The sequence below is a fragment of the Caretta caretta genome, chromosome 4, assembly GCF_965140235.1.
Source record: "Caretta caretta isolate rCarCar2 chromosome 4, rCarCar1.hap1, whole genome shotgun sequence".
Taxonomy (NCBI): Eukaryota; Metazoa; Chordata; order Testudines; family Cheloniidae; genus Caretta; species Caretta caretta.
Genome location: NC_134209.1, coordinates 71258330 through 71277523, shown reverse-complemented (window position 1 = coordinate 71277523; position 19194 = coordinate 71258330). Strand labels below are relative to the sequence as shown.

Below are 19194 nucleotides of genomic sequence, written 5' to 3'. Positions count from 1 at the left end.
AGTCAATCCCTCCTGAAAGCAGCTATAGCTCTTCCTAACATGTAACTATTTCTTCTTCCTGGTAATTCTCCTGTAGCCTATGGTCTAAATCATCTCCTGTGGGCAAAATTAATACCATATGATGAAACTCCTATTGGAACCCACTTTGTACTCAATTCAAAAGAGAAGATGAAATGGGAAAAAGTATAAAACAGAAGTAGGAAAAAGATAAAAAATAAGAGATGCATTGTTACAACCTGCATTCATGTGAAGGAACTAAAGCAGAAAAATGGCTCTTGATGTGTGAAGTTGAAGATTTCTTTAGCACTGTGCTTCTTGTTTATCACGAACAACAGTGACACCACCCTACAGATCAAGACTGGTGAACTGAGAATACAGGAAAGAAGATGTACTTAGCCCACAGGCAGCAAGTACGTAGGCTACGTATACACAGAACAAATTTAAAGTAACCTTCTCTGGTTTCAATTCCTAGGAACTAATTAAAAATAATTATTAAACTTACCCAAATGTAGCAGTGTAAACTGGGCTGCCAATTCCTTTGCATCTTCTAAGGTTGTGCAGAGTTTGTCTGGCATAAAATAACTCTGGGATCCATTTGCAATAGTAGGAATAACTATTTTATATACCAAGAGTACTTTTCCATCCTGACTTGTTGTTGAATATAAATAGTATTCTGGTGGTGCCCAGTTATTTTTGTTGCAGTAATAATCCAAGTGCATTACTGCAGAACTGAAATGATTGGATTTTAAAGAATACATGCTAATTGGAGTAAGCTTTGTCCCTGGAAAAAATGGGTAAGTACACCTTTCAATTTCAGGCGGGCTTGGACTGTGCTGACCATTAAGACGAACTGAAAGATTTCCTGGTTTTCCTAACGATTTTTGATGACCATCTTCCTTGTTAGCAAAAACTAGAAGATTTTCAGAATTGGGACTAATTTGACCATTAAGATGCTGTCTCCAAGTGCTTTCTTTGTTTACAGGTTTTGCCAGTGTTACCTCAATACTAGCTCCATCAATGCATTTTCCATTCATAATTGACATAGCTGCAACTGCATCCTCTCGGTTGAAAAAATGAACAAAAGCATAGTCTCTCAGTTTCTTTACACGTTCAACTGCTCCTGGCTTGAATTTGTTAAATTCAGCCTTAATTGCATCCTCTGTAGTAGAGATCATTAAGTTTCTTACATACAATACTTTAACCCTCTGCATTGTTTCTTCATCAACTTCTTTCTCTGGGTCTGCCCAGTCTACTTGAATAGTATGTCCCCATAGCTGGAATGTTCCTAGGACAAAGAAGTATTAGATTTAAGTAAAATGCCTAATACTGAAAAAAGCAAGCTAAGTGAAAAATAATATTAATTAACAATTCCAGGAACCAAAACACTGAAATAAGCCTATGTTATTTATAATACTAAATTTGAAACAAACCACTATGAAATGTTTTATTTGCATTCACTTTGCTAAACAGACATTGCTTGAAAGTATAAAGGTCAATAAGAAAAATAAAACTTTGCAAAAAATTCTTCAGCAATGTTTATCTGTTTAAAAAGTACTCAGTCTGCTTCTGCTTAAACCACAACCAGTGCCAGTTTTACTAAAGATGATTGCTTTTGTGAAATCTATGTGGTTTCAAGTAGTCAAATATTTTGCCAGTTGGTGATGCAATGTACAGTATTTTTAAAATAGTCATACTTTGTGTGTGGGTGGGAACAAAACACAAAATAATGTGTGTCCATGTTAGAATAAGCCCTATTAATGTATTTCCCCAATATGCATTAAAACAAGTTCACTGGATATCATAAAGCATGTTATGTTTAAAAAAAGTTCAAATTTGAGTGCCATACCATTTTTTTCCTTACATTTGTTGAGTTGGCCTTATTATTTCTCCTGTTACCTTTCAAGGCTTAGATAAGCTTCTTTAAAGTCAATGCTTCTTGTCTGTGACCAATATAAGACTTTGGGTGAAGTCAATAGAAGTTTTGTCAATCATTTCAATGGGACCAGGATTTCACGCCCTGTCTTTGGTGGTAGACATTTTCTTGGCCTTTCTTTCTTGTTTCTCCAACTATGCTTCCCCGATCTCTTCTCTCCTTTTCCTTCCAACTCTCTCCCTTGCTACTGAAACTTTTGCTCTCTCTCCCTTTCCCAATTCCAGTATCTTCATCCCTCAATTTAAAAAAATCCCTGGTCAGGATAGAACTAAGTGTGTGTCAAGTCCCACTGAAATCAACTGAGTAAGATAAAGGTGGTGTAAGCACAGATCCAAAAGTGGAAATCTATTATAAATGCTTTGATTTTTAAAATTTCACATTTAATAATAAAATTAAAGGCTTACCTGGAATTAGTTTTCTTCTAGCCATAGCAGCAGCTCTGTGAGACTCATATTCTACAAAGGCAAAGCCACGATTTTTAGTTTTGTCAGTAGCACTTGGATAAACAATAACATCAACCACTCCTTCTGTAACTTTCTTCATTTCATCCAAGATTTCTTCTTTCTTTTTCTCTTTTGGAATAGCTCCAATAAATAATCTGCAGTTGTCTAAGCTTACACAGACACCAATAAATTTTCCTGGACGAATTTCATAATTATTAAGGATCCTGATGGCCAGCTGGGCTTCTTCTTTAGTTGTGTACATCACAAAGGCATATCCTCGATTCTCGCCACTAAATTCCATCATCAGTCTGAATTCATAAATCTTCCCAGCTCTCTCAAAAACAGGGACTAATTCATCTTCATACATATCACGAGGAATCTTTCCCACAAAAACTTCACAGCCACGAGGTGGGGGAGGACCTTCCCAACCTTAAAAAAATTGTCCAGCAACCAGTAAGTATGAATGCCATAACCACAACTTTCTCAAACAGTATTTTTTCAGAATTTGTAAGCACATTTCTGATGTATTGGTAATGCTGTACAGTATGTTACAAAGGTTATTACTGTATTGATTTATGTTATCTTTTCTTGATTCCCTACAGTTCTGAAAACAAGACAACCCCATTCAGCTTTTGGGTTTGTTTGTTTTTTAAGAACTTTTACTAAGTTACAGAAAGTAAGTTAAAGAAAATACATGTTACACAAATAATTTTCAAAAGTAAATCCCTAATGCTTTGTCCAAAAAGAGTCAGTGACATTCTACTGTAAGGGATATGTCAGCTTTCCAAACTGCACATATCTCTGCATAAAATGGAAGGTGGAAATCAATCCAAATCCTTCCCGGACTACAACTGAGATATAGTTATGGCAAAGGTTTCCAGATACATACTGCTTAAACATACAGAATGTGTTCATCCAAAAGCTAGCTCTTTTCCTGGTGCTGTGTTTATGAATTGCAAGAGTGTCATACTTCATGAAATTACAACTTCAGCTTCTCTTACCTGGATTTATACATAGCATCCAATTGATATTAACATTATCTAGAGCACTTTTATGAATATTGGAAGAGTCTAGGACCATATCTACACTACAGAGTTAAGTTGACTTAAATTACATCAACAATCATAATTAAGGCTACGATTTAATCACAGTATTTTTACTAAAAGTCATAGACAGGTCATGAGCAAGAAAAAAATTCACGGGCCTGTGACCTGTCCATGACTTATACCATAAATACCCGATTGAATCTTGAGTAGGGGTGCTTCAAGGGGGGGGGCCTTGTAGGGAGGAGGAGCCTACGGCACCAGCTGCCAAAGTGGGGAGCCCCGGGGGGGGGGGGGGCGCTGCCACTCTGACTGCCACCTGCTGCTGCTCCTGCCATGGCTAGGGGAGTCCTGGGGGGCCAGCAGCTGCTCCGGCCACCCCGGGATCGTTGCCAGGAGCCGCTGAGCTGTGGCTGCTCCCACTGCCCCTGAGACTGCTGCTCAGGTGGTCCTCAGGGCCAGCCACATTGGTCACTGCTCAGGCCGTCCCCAGGGCCAGCTGCCCAGGGCCGCCAGAGTAGCAGCTAGTGCAGATGGCTGTGGGGCCATCCAAGCAGCCGGCTGCAGAGCTGCTCCAGCAGTGGCCGGTGTGGCTGACCCTAGGGCCGCCCAGGGAACAGCCACACCGGCTGCTGCAGAAGTTACAGTGGTTGCAGGAAGTCACGGAATCCATGAGTTCTGCGATATCCATGACAAACACAAAGCCTTAATTATAATTACGTCACTTGTGCGTGTTCACACAACACACCTTGTGTCGGTGGAATGCGTCCACAGTTGGTACTCTAGCATGGACAGAGAGCAGTGCAAATCACTTTCTCCTGCTAGTTCTGGGAGTGGATTGCACTGCATCATGAGGCAAGATCACTGCCCCCCATGATGCAGTTTTCTCCATCCCATAATTCCAAGGGCTTCCAAATGCATTTCATGCTGTTTTTCAACTGTCCCTGTAAGCTTTGCACTCATCACTGTGCTGGGGCCAGTCTTGTGATAAGTGTTATGAATACAATGTGGCTGATCCTGCAGTATTTCAGTAGCTGTAAATGTGAATAGAAATCCATGCTGCCTGCCCTGCTGTGTGCTATGGAAAGAAACAATTCAAGATTGATGTTGGCATTCACGGAGCAGCTGCACTTGGTGGACTGTCGCTATTGGGCCTGAGAAACAAGCACAGAGTGGTGGGATCAGATTGTGATGCAGATATGGAATGACACACAGTGGCTGCAGAACTTTTGTATGCTCAAAGCCACCTCCCTTGAACTGCATGCAGAGCTTGCCCCTGCCCTGCAGCACAATGACACCAAAATTAGAGCTGCCCTAATGGTGGAAAAGCGAGTGGCAACCGCTGTGTGGAAGCTGACAATTCCAGACTGCTACCAGCCAATCGCAAATCAGTTTGGACTTGGGAAAGCCACCATAGGGGTTATGGTGATGCAAGTGTAATTGGTTAGTCTCTAAGGTGCCACAAGTACTCCTTTTCTTTTCACTCTGGGCAATGTGCAGGAAATAGAAGATGGCTTTACGGCAATGGGGTTCCCTAACTACGGCAGGGCAATAGATAGCACATGTATCCCAATTTTGGCTCCAGACCATCTTGTGACAGAGTACATCAACAAAAAGGGCTACTTCTCTATGGTATTGCAGGCACTGGTGAATCACCTTTGTCATTTCACTAACATCAACGCGGGCTGCTTAGGAAAGGTGCATGATGCTGGCCTATATAGAAAGCTGCATGCAGGAACTTTCTTTCCAGACCAGAAGGTTCCAATAGGGGATGTGGAAAGGCCCATAGTGATTCTGGGAAACTCAACTTGCCCCTTACTCCTGTAGCTCGTGAAGTCATACACTGGAAACCTTGACAGCAGCAAGCAGCACTTCAACAACAGGCTCAGCAGGGGCATAATGACGGTAGAATGTGCATTTGGCAGATTAAAGGGTCGCTGGCACTTCTTTTTTGGCAGGTTAGACCTCACTGAGGAAAATATTCCCATGGTCATATCAGATTGCTGTGCTCTTCATAACATTTGTGAAGCTAAGGCGGAAAAATTTCCCCAGGCGTGAAACTTTGCAGCGGATCGCCTGGCAGCTGATTTTGAACAGCAAGACACCAGGGCTATTAGAGGGGCTCAATAGGGGGCAATTCAAATCAGGGAGGCTCTGAAGCAGCATTTTGACAATGAGGCCCTGTGTCTTTCTGTAATGAACTGAGCCAGGCATTGTTTACTTGCCACCTTGAATGACCCATGCAATGATTCCTGCCTGAGCATTAATTATAATCTGCAAACATTGTGATTGGCACTGTGTTTGAATTTACATTGTAACCACCCTGTGTAGGTCACAAATAAAGAATCACTGGCTTTGTAAGTCTCAATTTTTATGAAACAGCAATACACAGATTAACATTTCTTACAACGGACATGGCAGTGAGCAACACTCACTGAAGTGAGGATCTCACAGCTGCATGTAAATCCACCTGTCTTTATGGAAAATGGCCATGGGGTGGAGTGCAAGAGGTACTGTGATGGGCTGGGAACATGAAAGAAATGTGGGGGAGGGATGAATTTGGGGAGGGCAAGGAATGCACATCTCTATGGGCTGCATGAGGAGTCTTCTGGTACACCTGCCTCAGCTCCTTTATCTTAGCACAGCAATGCTGCATGTCCCTTTCGTGCCCCTCCTCATCCATGAAATAAGCAAGCTCCTCCTAGGTGTCAAAGTTTCTATGTCTATATTAGAGCTGCGAGGGCACAGCCTCCTCTCTCCCCAGACCCAATAGCTCGGGTGTACTCCACAAGGGAGCCATTTGTTGCAGAAAGTCAGCATGGTCAGCTGGGAAGATGTGATGCGTGCTGTCCACACCAAGTAAACAGTAAGTGGAATTTCAAAAATTCCCAAGGCTTTGAGGCAGTGGGGCGTGGAGGGAGAAAGGGGGCGCACATGTATATCTGGCTGCAGAGCAGCTGAGTAGAAACTGCAATGATAGCCATTGTGCAACGCCTCCTTGGGGGCACTGTGCAATTCCTTATGTTGCCCTGTGTCTACACTGACACAGTGTCACTAAATTTTGTCACCAAAAGCTCTATGCCGCTCATCGAGATGGTTTTATTATGTCAGCGTAGCAGGAGTTAAATCAGTGGGAGGAGCATTGTTGTGTGTACACCTCCACTGTTTCGGCAGCAAAACTGTGTAGTACAGACAAAGCTAAGGTTGGATTAGATTTTTACATTTCAGATATTTAATATAATAGTGATTAACTGTACGGGCAGTGAAAGAAACTTAAATTTCACACCATAACCCATAAAAGTTGCTTCTCCATACCTCTCTTCCTCCCCTAGGCCCCAGTTCTGTTTTTCAGCTTCCCAGTTCTTAGGGTGTTCCTTCTGTTTCCCCATCCCTCCTCCCCCCAGAAATACACATTTTAGTTCTTCTTTCGTTTTCTATCTAATGTGGGAGACTAGCTACAACCTTAATTTGAGCTGCCATAATAGATTTTCACTACTGGAAGTATGGTGTAAGCTAGGGTGACCAGATATCCTGATTTTAAAGGGACAGTCCTGATTTTTGGGTCTTTTTCTTATATAGGCTCCTATTACCCCCTCACCCCACTCCAAATTTTTCCACACTTGCTGTCTGGTCACCCTAGTGTGAGCCTACCCGATCCTCAGAAACCACAGGGAGAATTCTTTTCCATCTCTTGAAGGTAGTGGGAGGCGGCAGTATCTGAGGTCAGACTAACCAGCCCCACTCCAGGAGTGGTCTATTCCCTCTGCAAACTTGGCTTCTCCTTCGGAATGGCTAAGCAGCACCATGAAACTGCTCCCATGCTCACAAGTCCTTCAAGCTAGCATCTGAGCTGAGCACAGTAGCGCTTCCAAGCCTATTAAAGCACTTCAAAGGGTTTAAAAGACCACACACACACACCATGGTTATGCAACAGATTTAAAACTCTGGAGGATTATTCCAAAATAAAGTAACCCAGACTGCGTATTCAAAAAACGACATTTATCACAAAAAGATCAAATATTGCATCTCTCTTGTGCTGAAGATCAATACATTTTACTGTCAAAGATGTAAAGTTCCAAAACAATTGCAAAATTCTCCTCTCCAATTTGTGCTGCAAAATTAATGCACATCCCTATGGCACATTCTCCACTTATTCAATATTTCAACTGAAGTTCTGATTAGAGAACAGGTTCAAAATTAGCAATAATATGCTTCATTATTTTCAAATACAATGCCTGTTGCTCAACCCTGTAAACATTATACTGATCCGAATGTGCTATGTCAGGTAACAGGTTTGTGGGCCCTCAGGTTGTGCTATACCATATCTTGCTCACGGTATGGAACAGAACAAAAGGCTTCTCCTTGCCAAAACACAAACACATGGCATATTTTTCACTTTGTTGACATTATCAAATATGCAAAGGATGCAGAATTTTGTTATTTGCAGTCTGTTTTCTCTCATTAACTTCAAAAATTGCAAGAAAATTGTACCCATTTTGCTCATCCCATAATTCTCCAGTTTCACAAGCTGATGCCAAATTAAGTTTCATATACACTTCATGTCCAAGTTTATTTATGCTAAGAGGTGTCTTACTTATATGGTGGAATCTCCTTCCTTAGAAGTTAAGGTAGGCTTGACAAAGCCCTAGCTGGCATGATTTAGTTGGGGATTGGTCCTGCTTTGAGCAGGGGGTTGGACTAGATGACCTCCTGAGAGCCGTTCCTGATATTCTAGGATTCTGTGATTTATAAATTTGAGCATGTTTGAAGAGTATAGGTGAATTTTCCTTTGGAAAATATTAAAAATTTGTATCCTGTCAAATTTTGAATATGCAACTAAAATCATACAGTGATTCAAATCCATAGCATATTAAGTACCAATGTTTCAGGAGTAGTAGCCGTGTTAGTCTGTATCCGCAAAAAGAACAGGGAGTACTTGTGGCACCTTAGAGATGAACAAATTTATTAGAGCATAAAGCTTATGCTCTAATAAATTTGTTAGTCTCTATGGTGCCACAAGTACTCCCTGTTTTCTAAGTACCAATGTGTGCACTAGGATCTTTACACTAGTAGATGTAAGTATTCATACTACTTTCAATATATCAGTTATTTCAAATTAAGACTGGAATAACCATTCTGATTTAACTGTCCCTCATTTCAGTCACTCTCAGAACAAAAGAATCTGAATCAATGGTGCCCCAGACTAAAGAACAGTCTTTCCTAACACTGAAGAAGAGAGAAACCAGACAAATCTTTAGCTGTGTCTGAAAGTACCCATCAAATCCATGTCTCTCTCCTTTAGCCAAGCTAAGTCTTCACGTGCACTGATTACCTGGTATCACAACAGATCTGATATATCTGTTATCTCTCACCACTGCATACAAAATATAATATCAGATGTTTTAAAAGTTATAGGATGAATTTTGCAGACCAATTTGAACACCCCCCTTTAACATATCCTTCCTCTTTGCACTCTCTTTCACAACTTAGAATGAATGAGGAAAAAAGCTTTAAAAACTAAATTGCATCTACATGCAAAACAAAGAGCAGATTTGAGAATTATGAGATGACAGACAGCATGGAGAGATAGGAGAAAGAGGAAAGAAATAAAACAGGGGAAAATAAGAAAGAGGCAGGCCTGCGAGCCTCCAGAAGGTGAATAAGAATTTGCCTACATTTTATGTGAAAGTTTATCAATAAGACACACACTACAATAACTTTTGTAAATAATGTTATAGTGATTAAATGTGTACAAACATAACATTTAGTGGACCAGGTAACCCTCATCTGCAGAAAAGTTGCAGCAGAGATGAAAACTCTGCTAGGCCAGATTGGCTGGGTGAGGTTAGCCTCCAAACAGAATGATCAGATTTGCCTGCTGGGTTGCCAAAGAACTGCACAGTACATAGGGAATCCTCCAGGGCTATCAGCATCCATTTGGAGCCACATCACCAGGGTTTACATAGCACTTCATTGTCCCCAAACGTCCATAGCATGGAAGTGCACCACTTCCACGTTAATAAAGCCTTAAGCCTTATTAACATTTAAGACTTCTCCTCAGAGGACTGATCACAGGACAAGGTAGCTAACACAACTGGCAATCTAACACTGCTATTACTTACCACAAGCAGGCCCCTTTCCTATGTGCAGATGCCTGATTTGGGGACACAGAAGACAGCACAGATTTCAATCTTCACAAAAAGGGGCAGAAACACGTGCAGATATTAAGACTATACAGCCCATGCTTTGTATGATCAGGAAATCATAAAGTTAAACAATAATGGATTTTGTTAACATGACTTGATTTTTTATGGTCACTCTCAATCTACTAACCAATTAAGTCCTAAATAGACATCTGAAATAAAACTCTTGTTCCCATCTCTTCTAAGACAATGAACTGATCTAATTGCATTTCTCAATACACTCAATATTGCAAAAAATTCAAGTTATATATACTGAATCTTTCTTTCACAGCTATTCAAAATTAGTTTAGCTGGGTTTACCAAATACTCAGTGTTTATGCAAAGTGCATTAGGCACTTAATGGTTGCAACTTTAGATCTGTTAGTTCCAAGGGGTTAAAGTTACATTAAATCAGCAAAGCCAAACTTTATTGCCAGCAGTATCTGTCAGCACCTTCACTGGTCAGTCTAATCTTACATGTCAAAGAATTCATGCAAAATACATACCATAGTCAGAGACTGAAGCAGCACATCATTTTGCCAAATGCAGTTAGGCTATGTTGTCTTCAGAAGTTTTTGTCATCAGACACACTGCTGATGCGATTTGTGAATGGTGTATTTCCAGCATGGTGAGATTCCGTATCTTTTTTCAGATGTTGGCAAAATTTTTATGTGCTACACCAATGCCTCAAAAACCGTGACCCATGGCTCCCCTGGAGAATCATGAAGGGTTCATGGGAGAGCCACGAGTGTATGAGAAAAAAATTTTTTTTTTTAGCAGATATGCCCATTTTGGGTTTTTCCCTAATTAAGAGACTATTAAACTAAGCTTAGAAATCACTTGGGTCTTGTCCTGCTGCTGCTGCTGCTACCACCATGACTGGAAGCATCTCCATGATCTCCATTCCTGCAGGGGGCCCTCAGCAGAGAGATTTCCTGCTGTGGGAAGTATTCACCAGAAATCTCTGCTGAAGGCCCCCTCCTGAAGCCAAGTGCACAGAAAGGCTCCCAGCGCCAGCAGCAGCAGCACCACTGCACTAGCATGTAGCGGTAGGGGGCTGAGGCTGAGACAGGTGAGTTTTATTTTTATAATGGAAAAATTTTTACCAAGTGCTAAGCATACATGTAAGCAAACATTCAGCTAAAGACGATTTTAATAAAGTTAAACAGAAAAGGAAGGAAGTAGATAATATGGTGATAGTTACATTATGTTTGGGGTTTCAGATCTTGATACTACTTTGGAAAGTCCACAGCCACAATGTATCATTTGTTTTCAAGCATTAGTAAATGAAAGCACAAGGCCAGGAAAACTACAGCAACATTTAGAAAGCAAACACCTAGAATTTGTAAATAAGAGCTGTGACTTTTTCCTTTGGAAACAAGAAGAATTAAGGAGGCAAAAGAGCAATGTCTAAATAAGCAATTGTTCCTCAAAAAGTCTTAGAAGCATCTTATGTTGTAACCATGCAAACTGAAAAACATAAACAAGACCCTTCTACGAGCAATAGACATGAATAGAATTATGATTAGGAAACAAGAAACTATAACACTGAAAAACATTCCTATGTTAAATACCACAATCCGTCAACTTGCTGATGGATCTTGCAGAAAACATCCAGAACCAGCGGACAGAACAAGTGAAGAACAAGATCCTCAATAAATTCACAGTGGATGAAAGTTTTGGATGAAAGTTTTGAAAGGGGGGCTGTGCACTGATGGGGCAGCAGCCATGACGGGATAGAAGAGTAGGGTTGCAAAATGAGTAAAGAAAGTGGCACCAGCAACAATTTGGACTCACTACATGATTCACCTCCAAGCTTTGACATTTAAGAAGCTGCAACGTGAAGTATGTCAGGACCTCAACAGTTACCAAATTTGTTAATTCCAGGCAGCAAACAGACATTTTATTATGATGTGAGAACAGATGGGCTCTGACCACAATTGTTTCACAGAGAAGTCACGTGGGAAAGCTTTACATGTCTTTGAGCGACAAAAATCAGAATTTTCCTTCTTGGGAAAACAGACCTTGCAGATTACATGTGTAATGCTGACTTCTTGACTAGATTAGCTTACCTAAGTGGAAATATTTGACAGACTGATGCATTGAACCTAACTTCAAGGAGGAAAGCAAATATACTAGATATGAAAGGAAACCAGGCAATTCATGAAGCAACTTTTTCTTTGGAAATGCCACATTGAAAAGGGAGTTACCAAGATGTTTCCAGTGTTACCACACTTTTTAACAGAACAGAGTGGAAGTAATCAAAATGCCACTAAAGTCTAAATATTGACTCATTTGTCTGAGTTGTAATCCCATTTTGATTAATATTTTCCTAGATTTGAACATTAATTTTGTTACTGATTGGATTAAAAACAGATTCTTGGTAACACACGACTCCATACCAACCTTAAGTATCACACTGTCAAGTGATCACTTGTAGAAGTTTTCAAATATAACAATCCAGGAATTCTGGATTTCTGTTAAAAGACAGTATAAAGAACTCAGTGATGAAACTCTGAAAGTGCTGCTCCCATTCACTTCCAGTTATCTTTGAGTCTAGGTTTTTACCCATGATTTCTGTGAAAACTAAACACAGAAATCATTTAAATTTGGAAAACACTGTGCAACCATACAGCTCGAAATAGGACCATTCTTCTCATTAAAATCTTCAGCTGTGTCCAAACATGTCAAAAAATGCATAATTTTCAAATTATTGTTTTAATAATCTGGATTAGATCACATTATATAATTAAACCAAATGAACAGTTAAATGAAGGCCCCAAACCAACCGAAGTAGTGGTCCCTCTTGAAGCTAGTGTCCTGAGACAGTAAAAAAAAAAAATGGTATTTAGTCGTGGGGAGCCACCAAATTGTACAGTATCTGTAAGGGAGTTGCAGTACTCAGAAGTTTGGGAACAATGGTGCTATACAAATTGTTTGAGACTATATTTAACATCTCCAAATTATAAAAAACAGCCTTTGTTCTGTTGAATTATGCTTATTGTATTAAAGAATACAACACGGGTGACTGATTCTTCCAAAAAGTGAAGGGGGGAGCACAAGGCCCCACCCCCTCCATGACCCCGCCCCTGCCCCACCTCTTCCCCTGAGGCCCTGGCCCCCAGCCAAGCCGGAAGGCAGGCCAGGGAGCCCAGGCCCCTCCACCTGCCTGGGCTGGGGGGACCCCCCGCCCCCGAGAGCAGTTCCCAGCCTCTGTCCCCGCCCAGGGCAGATGGAAGATCTGCAGCTCCCTACGCAGCTCTTACTCTGACCCAGTTCCGGCTTCCAGCCCGACCAGGGGCAGGCTTCAGCCAGGCCATGGTAAGAGCCTCCCAGGCAGCTGTGGGAAGCCGCAGACCCTCCATTTGCCCTGGGCAGGGGTTCCAGGGGGTGTGGACACAGGCCAGGGGCTGCTCTCGGGCCCCCCAACCCTGGGCAGGTGGAGGGTCCATGGCTCCCCACAGCTTCCCATGCTCCCCGGGCCATTTTTACCCAGGCCAAGCTCCAACTTCTGGCCTGGCTGTTGGGGGGCAGGGCCGGGCCTCGGGGCAGTGGGGAAGAGATGGGGAAGGGAACCAGGCCCGTGGTGAAAAGTGGGTGGGCTATGGCCGCTTGACCACCACCCCTTTCCATCGCCCCTGGAATACATTTTTAATTTGGTTTCTGAAACAAGCTTCTAAGGCTTAGATCCACGAAGGAACCTATTGCTCCACAATTGCCACCCAGGAGAATCCTCAACCAAAAGTCAAGCCCCGAGGCTCCCTATACAATGCAAGGGAAGAGTTAGGCTCCTGAAAAAGATTCACAGATGCCAGCATACTGAGTGGCAAGTCACTAAGATCTTAGGAAATGCTGAGGAGAGGGGCATGGCCTAACTCCTGTTCATCGAAAGCTAATTAGGCAATATCGATGCTAGGGATTCACAGCTGTGAAGCCTCTCCTGGAGTTAGGCGCCTACGCCAGGTAAGCAATTCCCCACAAAATACCAGAGAAAGAAAAAGTGAGAGCAATACCGCCAACCCCATTATAGCAAACAGCATAGTGGTTAGGGCATTCACCTGGAAGGTGGGAGACCTGTTTTCAAATCCCTACTCTGCTCAATTTGGTGCAGGAACTTGAACTTGAGTCTCCCATATCCCAGGAAGTGCTCTAAAAGTAGGGGTATGGAATCACCCTGCTCCTGGCTGTCTTTTCTGGTTTCCAGATTGGGCCATGATAAGAGGAAGAACAGCAGCATTCACTTGAGATATAACTCTAATGTTGTTCCTAACCCAAATCGTGCGCACACATGCAAGTCTCCAACGCAAGTCTCAACTCGAGTTAGCTCACCCATGGGGATGGGTGGGGGAGGATTGAAGGCCAAGTGCTACTGATGCTTGAACTAGTAATGCTATAGGGTCTTGGGTCCAGATTTTTAAAGGCATTATTCAGCTAAACATCACAGCACCTAAATACCTTTAAAAGTAAGTGCCTCGGCTAATCTACACTGCTAATACATACACGCTATGCTGCTTGAGTGACATTTTGCAGCATGACTGCTCTCACTCAAGCTCAGCTAACTCAACAGGAGTTAACTCATGGGTAGATAACTTGAACTAACACTGCAGTGCAGTCAAGCCCAAAGCCACTGAGACTTGCAAAAGTGACCTGCAACTGCTATAGAGCAGAAATGCAGTTTCCACTATTGTCTGCAATTTTACAAATAAAATCCTTTGTGCTTAATATTCAATTATATTATTCAGCATAAAAGCAATTTTTCTTAAAGTCTGAGCAAAATTCATTGAGCTGGTTTTGAATTATCCAAGTAAGAAAAATTGCAATTTCCCTATTTGTTCCAATCAGAAATTCTGTATTCATATAACTTTAAAAGTGTGAAATATCAGTTCAAAATTTGGCTGTAAATCTCAAGGTGACTTAAAAAGACAAATAAAATTTGAGGAAAACTGATTCAAAATTAAAATCATATCTGTTTAAAGTTGACCATGTTGTGCATGCACACCAGAATTTTAAGTGCATTCTTAAGTGAAGAAATAGTTAGTAATAGGGCTGTCGATTATTCACAGTTAACCCATACGATTAACTCAAAAAATTAACTGTGATTAATCGCAGTTTAAATTGCACTGTTAAACAATAGAATACCAAATTAAATTTATTAAATATTTTTGGATGTTTTTCTACATTTTCAAATATATTTATTTCAGTTACAACAGACTACCAAGTGTACACTGCTCACTTTATTTTTATTACAAATATTTGCACTGTAAAAATGATAAACAAAAGCAGTATTTTTCTATTCACCCTACGCAAGTACTGTAGTGCAATCTAGATTTTTTTTTGTTACATAACTGCTCTCAAAAACAAAATACAAAACTTTAGAGCCTACAAGTCCACTCAGTCCTACTTCTTGTTCAGCCAATCGCTAAAACAAACAAGTTTGTTTACATTTACAGGAGATAATGCTGCCCTCTTCTTATTTACAAGGTCACCAGAAGACATGGTACTTCGCATGGTACTTCTGTAACTGGAATTGTAAAGTATCTACGTGCCAGGTATGCTAAACATTTGTATGCTTCTTCATGCTTCGGCCATCATTCCAGAGGACATGCTTCCATGCTGATGACCCTCGTTAAAATAAATAATGCGTTAATTAAATTTGTGACTGAACTCCTTGGGGGAGAATTGTATGTCTCTGACTCTTTTTACCCGCATTCTGCCATGTATTTCATGTTATAGTAGTCTCAAATAATGACTCAGCACATTTATTCATTTTAAGAACACTTTTGCTACAGATCTGACAAAACGCAAAGAAGGTACTAATGTGACATTTCTAAAGATAGCTACAGCACTTGACCCAATGTTTAAGAATCTGAAGTGCCTTCCAAAACCTGAGACGGATGAGGTGTGGAGCATGCTTTCAGAAGTCTTAAAAGAGCAACACTCCGATACGGAAACTATAGAACACAAACCACCAAATCAACCTTCTGTTGGTGACATTTGACTCAGATGACAAAAATGAACATGTGTCAGTCCACATTGCTTTGGACTGTTATTGAGCAGAACCCGTCATCAGCACAGGTGCATGTCCTCTGGAATGGTGGTTGAAGCATGAAGGGACATCGGAATTTTTAGCGCATCTGGTATGTAAATAGCTCTACAACAGTGCCAGGTGAACACTAGTTTTCACTTTCAGGTGATGTTGTGAACAAGAAGCGGACAGCATTATCTCCTGCAAATGTAAACAAACTTGCTTGTCTGAGCGATTGGCTGAACGAGAAGTAGAACTGACTGGACTTGCACGCTCTTTTATTTTTGAATGTAGTTATTTTTTGTACATAATTCTACATTTGTAAGTTCAACTTTCATGATAAAGAGATTGCACTACAGTACTTGTATTAGGTGAATTGAAAAACATTCTTGTTTTTTTACAGTGCAAGTATTTGTAATCAAAAATAAATATAAAGTGAGCACTGTACACTTTGTATTCTGTGTTATAACTGAAATGGAATATATTTGAAAAATTGGAAAACATCCAAAAATATTTAAATAAATGGTATTCTAATTATTAACAGCACAATTAATCACAATGAATTTTTTGGTAGCGCAATTAATTTTTTTGATCGCTTGACAGCCCTAGTTATTAACATAACACGTATTAATAAGTCCAAACCTCCACAGCCCTGCCATGCCACCATTCCTAAACTACACATGGATTCCCCCCACCCCCCCCGGTAGAACAAAAAGAGGAAAATTCTAAAACAAACAACTCCATTAATACTAGATTAAATTGGGAAATGAAGCATTAAATTCAAGAAGTTATACAACCTAAGGTATCTTCTTCCATATTATCTTAGTCTCACTGCACATATGTGTTAGTGAAGGGTTCATGTAGCGTTCATGCACCTAGAAACAGTCAGGGCACACCCTGACTGTTGTGTAGGAGCAATGCACACATTGCTCTGTTCTGTCCAAGGACATGGACCATGAAAACATGGACCATCTGGGAAGCCAAAATAAGGACATCAGCCGTGGGAAGCTTCCTCGGCCGAAGCTCAAGGCCTGAGAATAAAGATTGTAGTAGATAGAGGCTAGTAAATAGGAATATTAATCAAAGTCATATTATTTCCTTTGTTGATGCCTTTTGCAGTCGGTTGGGGTATGTGATGCGCAGCGGGGGGGGGGGGGGGAGAGAAATAAAAGAGGTGGAAAAGCTGACAGGGGCAATCCCATCAGCAGACCAGCCTGCTTGCTTGCCTAAAGCTGTGTCCTGTCTTGTATTGAACCGCCACACGTTAGTATATAGGCCTGTCTCTTAGCTTGGGATAAGATTTTGAGTTTGATTTTTAATATTTTTATATCCTTACTAATATGTGAACCAAAACACCATGTGTTGCTTCTGCCTAACCAGACGGCGTTTATAGCACAATGAGAAGAGATAAGGAAGAGAGTTTAAGTGTTGCTGGGTATGGTGGGAGCTTAATATACGAGCGTACACTTGAAGACTGCCTCGACTCCTATCTCAAGGCAAGGTCAAGAAACCAGTCTGGAAGGACAAGAGGGAATGTGGGGGGACGCATAAGAAATACTAAAAAGCCAGAGAAAAGGTGACCCTGGCCAATACATAGCCTCACTCCTTACCCTTCCCATGAGGGCAAAGGAGGTGGTACCAAAGCCCCCAGACTCACAATCCTCCAAAACGGAACATGACCATAAATTGTAAGGGATGGGACTAGGGGCGTGCACTACAGGTATAATTAAGCCTGCCAAGAAGAAGGAGGTGGGAAAAAAGGGGACAGGAAAGGTTCTGTGGCATACAGAGCTATGGATATGCTTGCTTGATTAACCCCAATAAACATCGCTTTGCCTGCACTTCAGACTTCAGGTCTTTTGCTTTCTGTCTGCATGACAAGAACCAAGGGAGGGGCAAAGGGAAATCCCTTAACATTATGATGTATTCTCAATTCCCTGTTTTCTTTGCTAAATGTCAATTTCAATGGTTTAACTGGGCAAAAGTAAAGACAACTTGGCCTGGTATTTTTATAATTTCAAACAAATGCTCACCTGGTGGAGGACCACCAAATTTTCTTTGTCCATTTTCTTGAACCATGCTGTAGCCAGTCTTTTCCATCAAAGCTAGTAAGGCAGCCTCATTCTGAGTACCAGTTCGGATTTTGCCACATCCATTTGTTACATCTGTATTTTCGTCGTGCATATTTGCAATATCTTCAACAAAACATTAAGATAAAATTTCATAATACATAATTCCAAAGTAACCCACGTACAATAGCTACTAAAAGCCAGAAAAGTAACAGCATAAGTTATTTTAACTTTACCTCATGAAATTCCTCCCTTGCAGAAACAAACTTTTTTGTTCTAAACTAGCATGTTATTATCATCCATATATTTTCTCGCAAATATAGTCCCATTTATTACAATAAAATTACGCATGAGACTACAGTACACATAGCAGTAATAATCTGTAGGATATAGCCTGAAATTTCTGTTTTACCTTGTTTACTCGCCAATGGAGTGTCACAGGGTGGCCAAGTGCAGCGCTTTCTGCCACAGTTTCCCCTAATGTCATTAATAAATTCACCAAGGCTTTATGTAGAAAACAATGCCCCTTCTGAGGGATCTAGTTTATTAACCTAAAACCCAATGAAAATTAAGTAAGCCTTCACCCCAGGATCTTAGAGTCAAGTATCAGTTTATCCATTCCCACCTGGGTCCACCATTCCCTTCCAACCCGGTTCGCAGCTCAGTACCTTTCCTGGAGTCAGGACTCCTGCCACTATGGAGAGCCAGAGGTCTGCCGAGATCTATTCACTGCAGCTCTTCTCTGGGGCAGCATATAGTTCCTGACAGGCTGAGCTTCCTGCTACTGTTTAGGAGTTTCCTATCCCTCATAGAACAGCTGCCAGGCCCTTGCTGCATTTACAAATCCCCGCAAATGCATGAAATAAGGACCCTTACATTTTTAGTAATACCATTCTGGATTACAAACAGCCTTACTTATATCCTTCATTAAATGCTGCTAAAAGTGATTTAGTTCACAACTAGGTGGTATTTCTGGGGCCTGGAAACTTGCAAGGGGGCCAGAGGGTGCAGTGTAAGAAGCAACATTGAGGCAAGGTCAGACTGGAGTCAGGACAGCCTCTGTTAAACCTCAAGATGCATGTTGCTGCCTCTGAACATTAATTACTACTCACTTTCTTCAAACATAGCTTATTTTGTAGCTATCAACAAGACTTTGAAAAAAGCGGGGTTAGTAATTCTATCATCAAATATTTCAAGCAATCATGTCATGGTACAACCTTAACTCAGTTTAGAAGGATTTAAACTACAGGACTTCAGAGTTTCCCTACAATATTTAAAACACGCTCAGTTCCAACTGATCTTTAAAGAAAAGTTCAACTTCAATTTAACAATCAATCAATTTTAAAAACACCCAAATGATTTTTTTAAAATTTCTATTTACAAACTAAGTTTGAGACTTTCACTACTATAATTTTAATGTCAGCAATGTTTAAAATGAGCAAACCAGTTCTGAAGCAGAGAAAGACACTATGCTTGCACAAGTGAACAAACATAAAAAA

The 19194-nt window shown here is 40.9% G+C and overlaps 1 protein-coding gene across 2 annotated transcripts in view; it reads right to left on the bottom strand.

Annotated features, from left to right (window-relative positions):
* The window catches only part of RBM46 (RNA binding motif protein 46), a 43147-nt gene that overhangs the window by 22198 nt on the left and 1755 nt on the right, over positions 1-19194 (bottom strand). For both annotated transcript variants that reach the window (XM_048847446.2, XM_048847445.2), the window contains 3 exons: positions 17660-17821; positions 2338-2805; positions 503-1285 (listed from right to left, as the gene is read on the bottom strand). In XM_048847446.2, coding sequence (XP_048703403.1) covers positions 503-1285; positions 2338-2805; positions 17660-17810 — 1402 coding nt within the window. In that variant the 5' untranslated portion in view covers positions 17811-17821. The remainder of the gene's footprint in view (positions 1-502; positions 1286-2337; positions 2806-17659; positions 17822-19194) is intronic.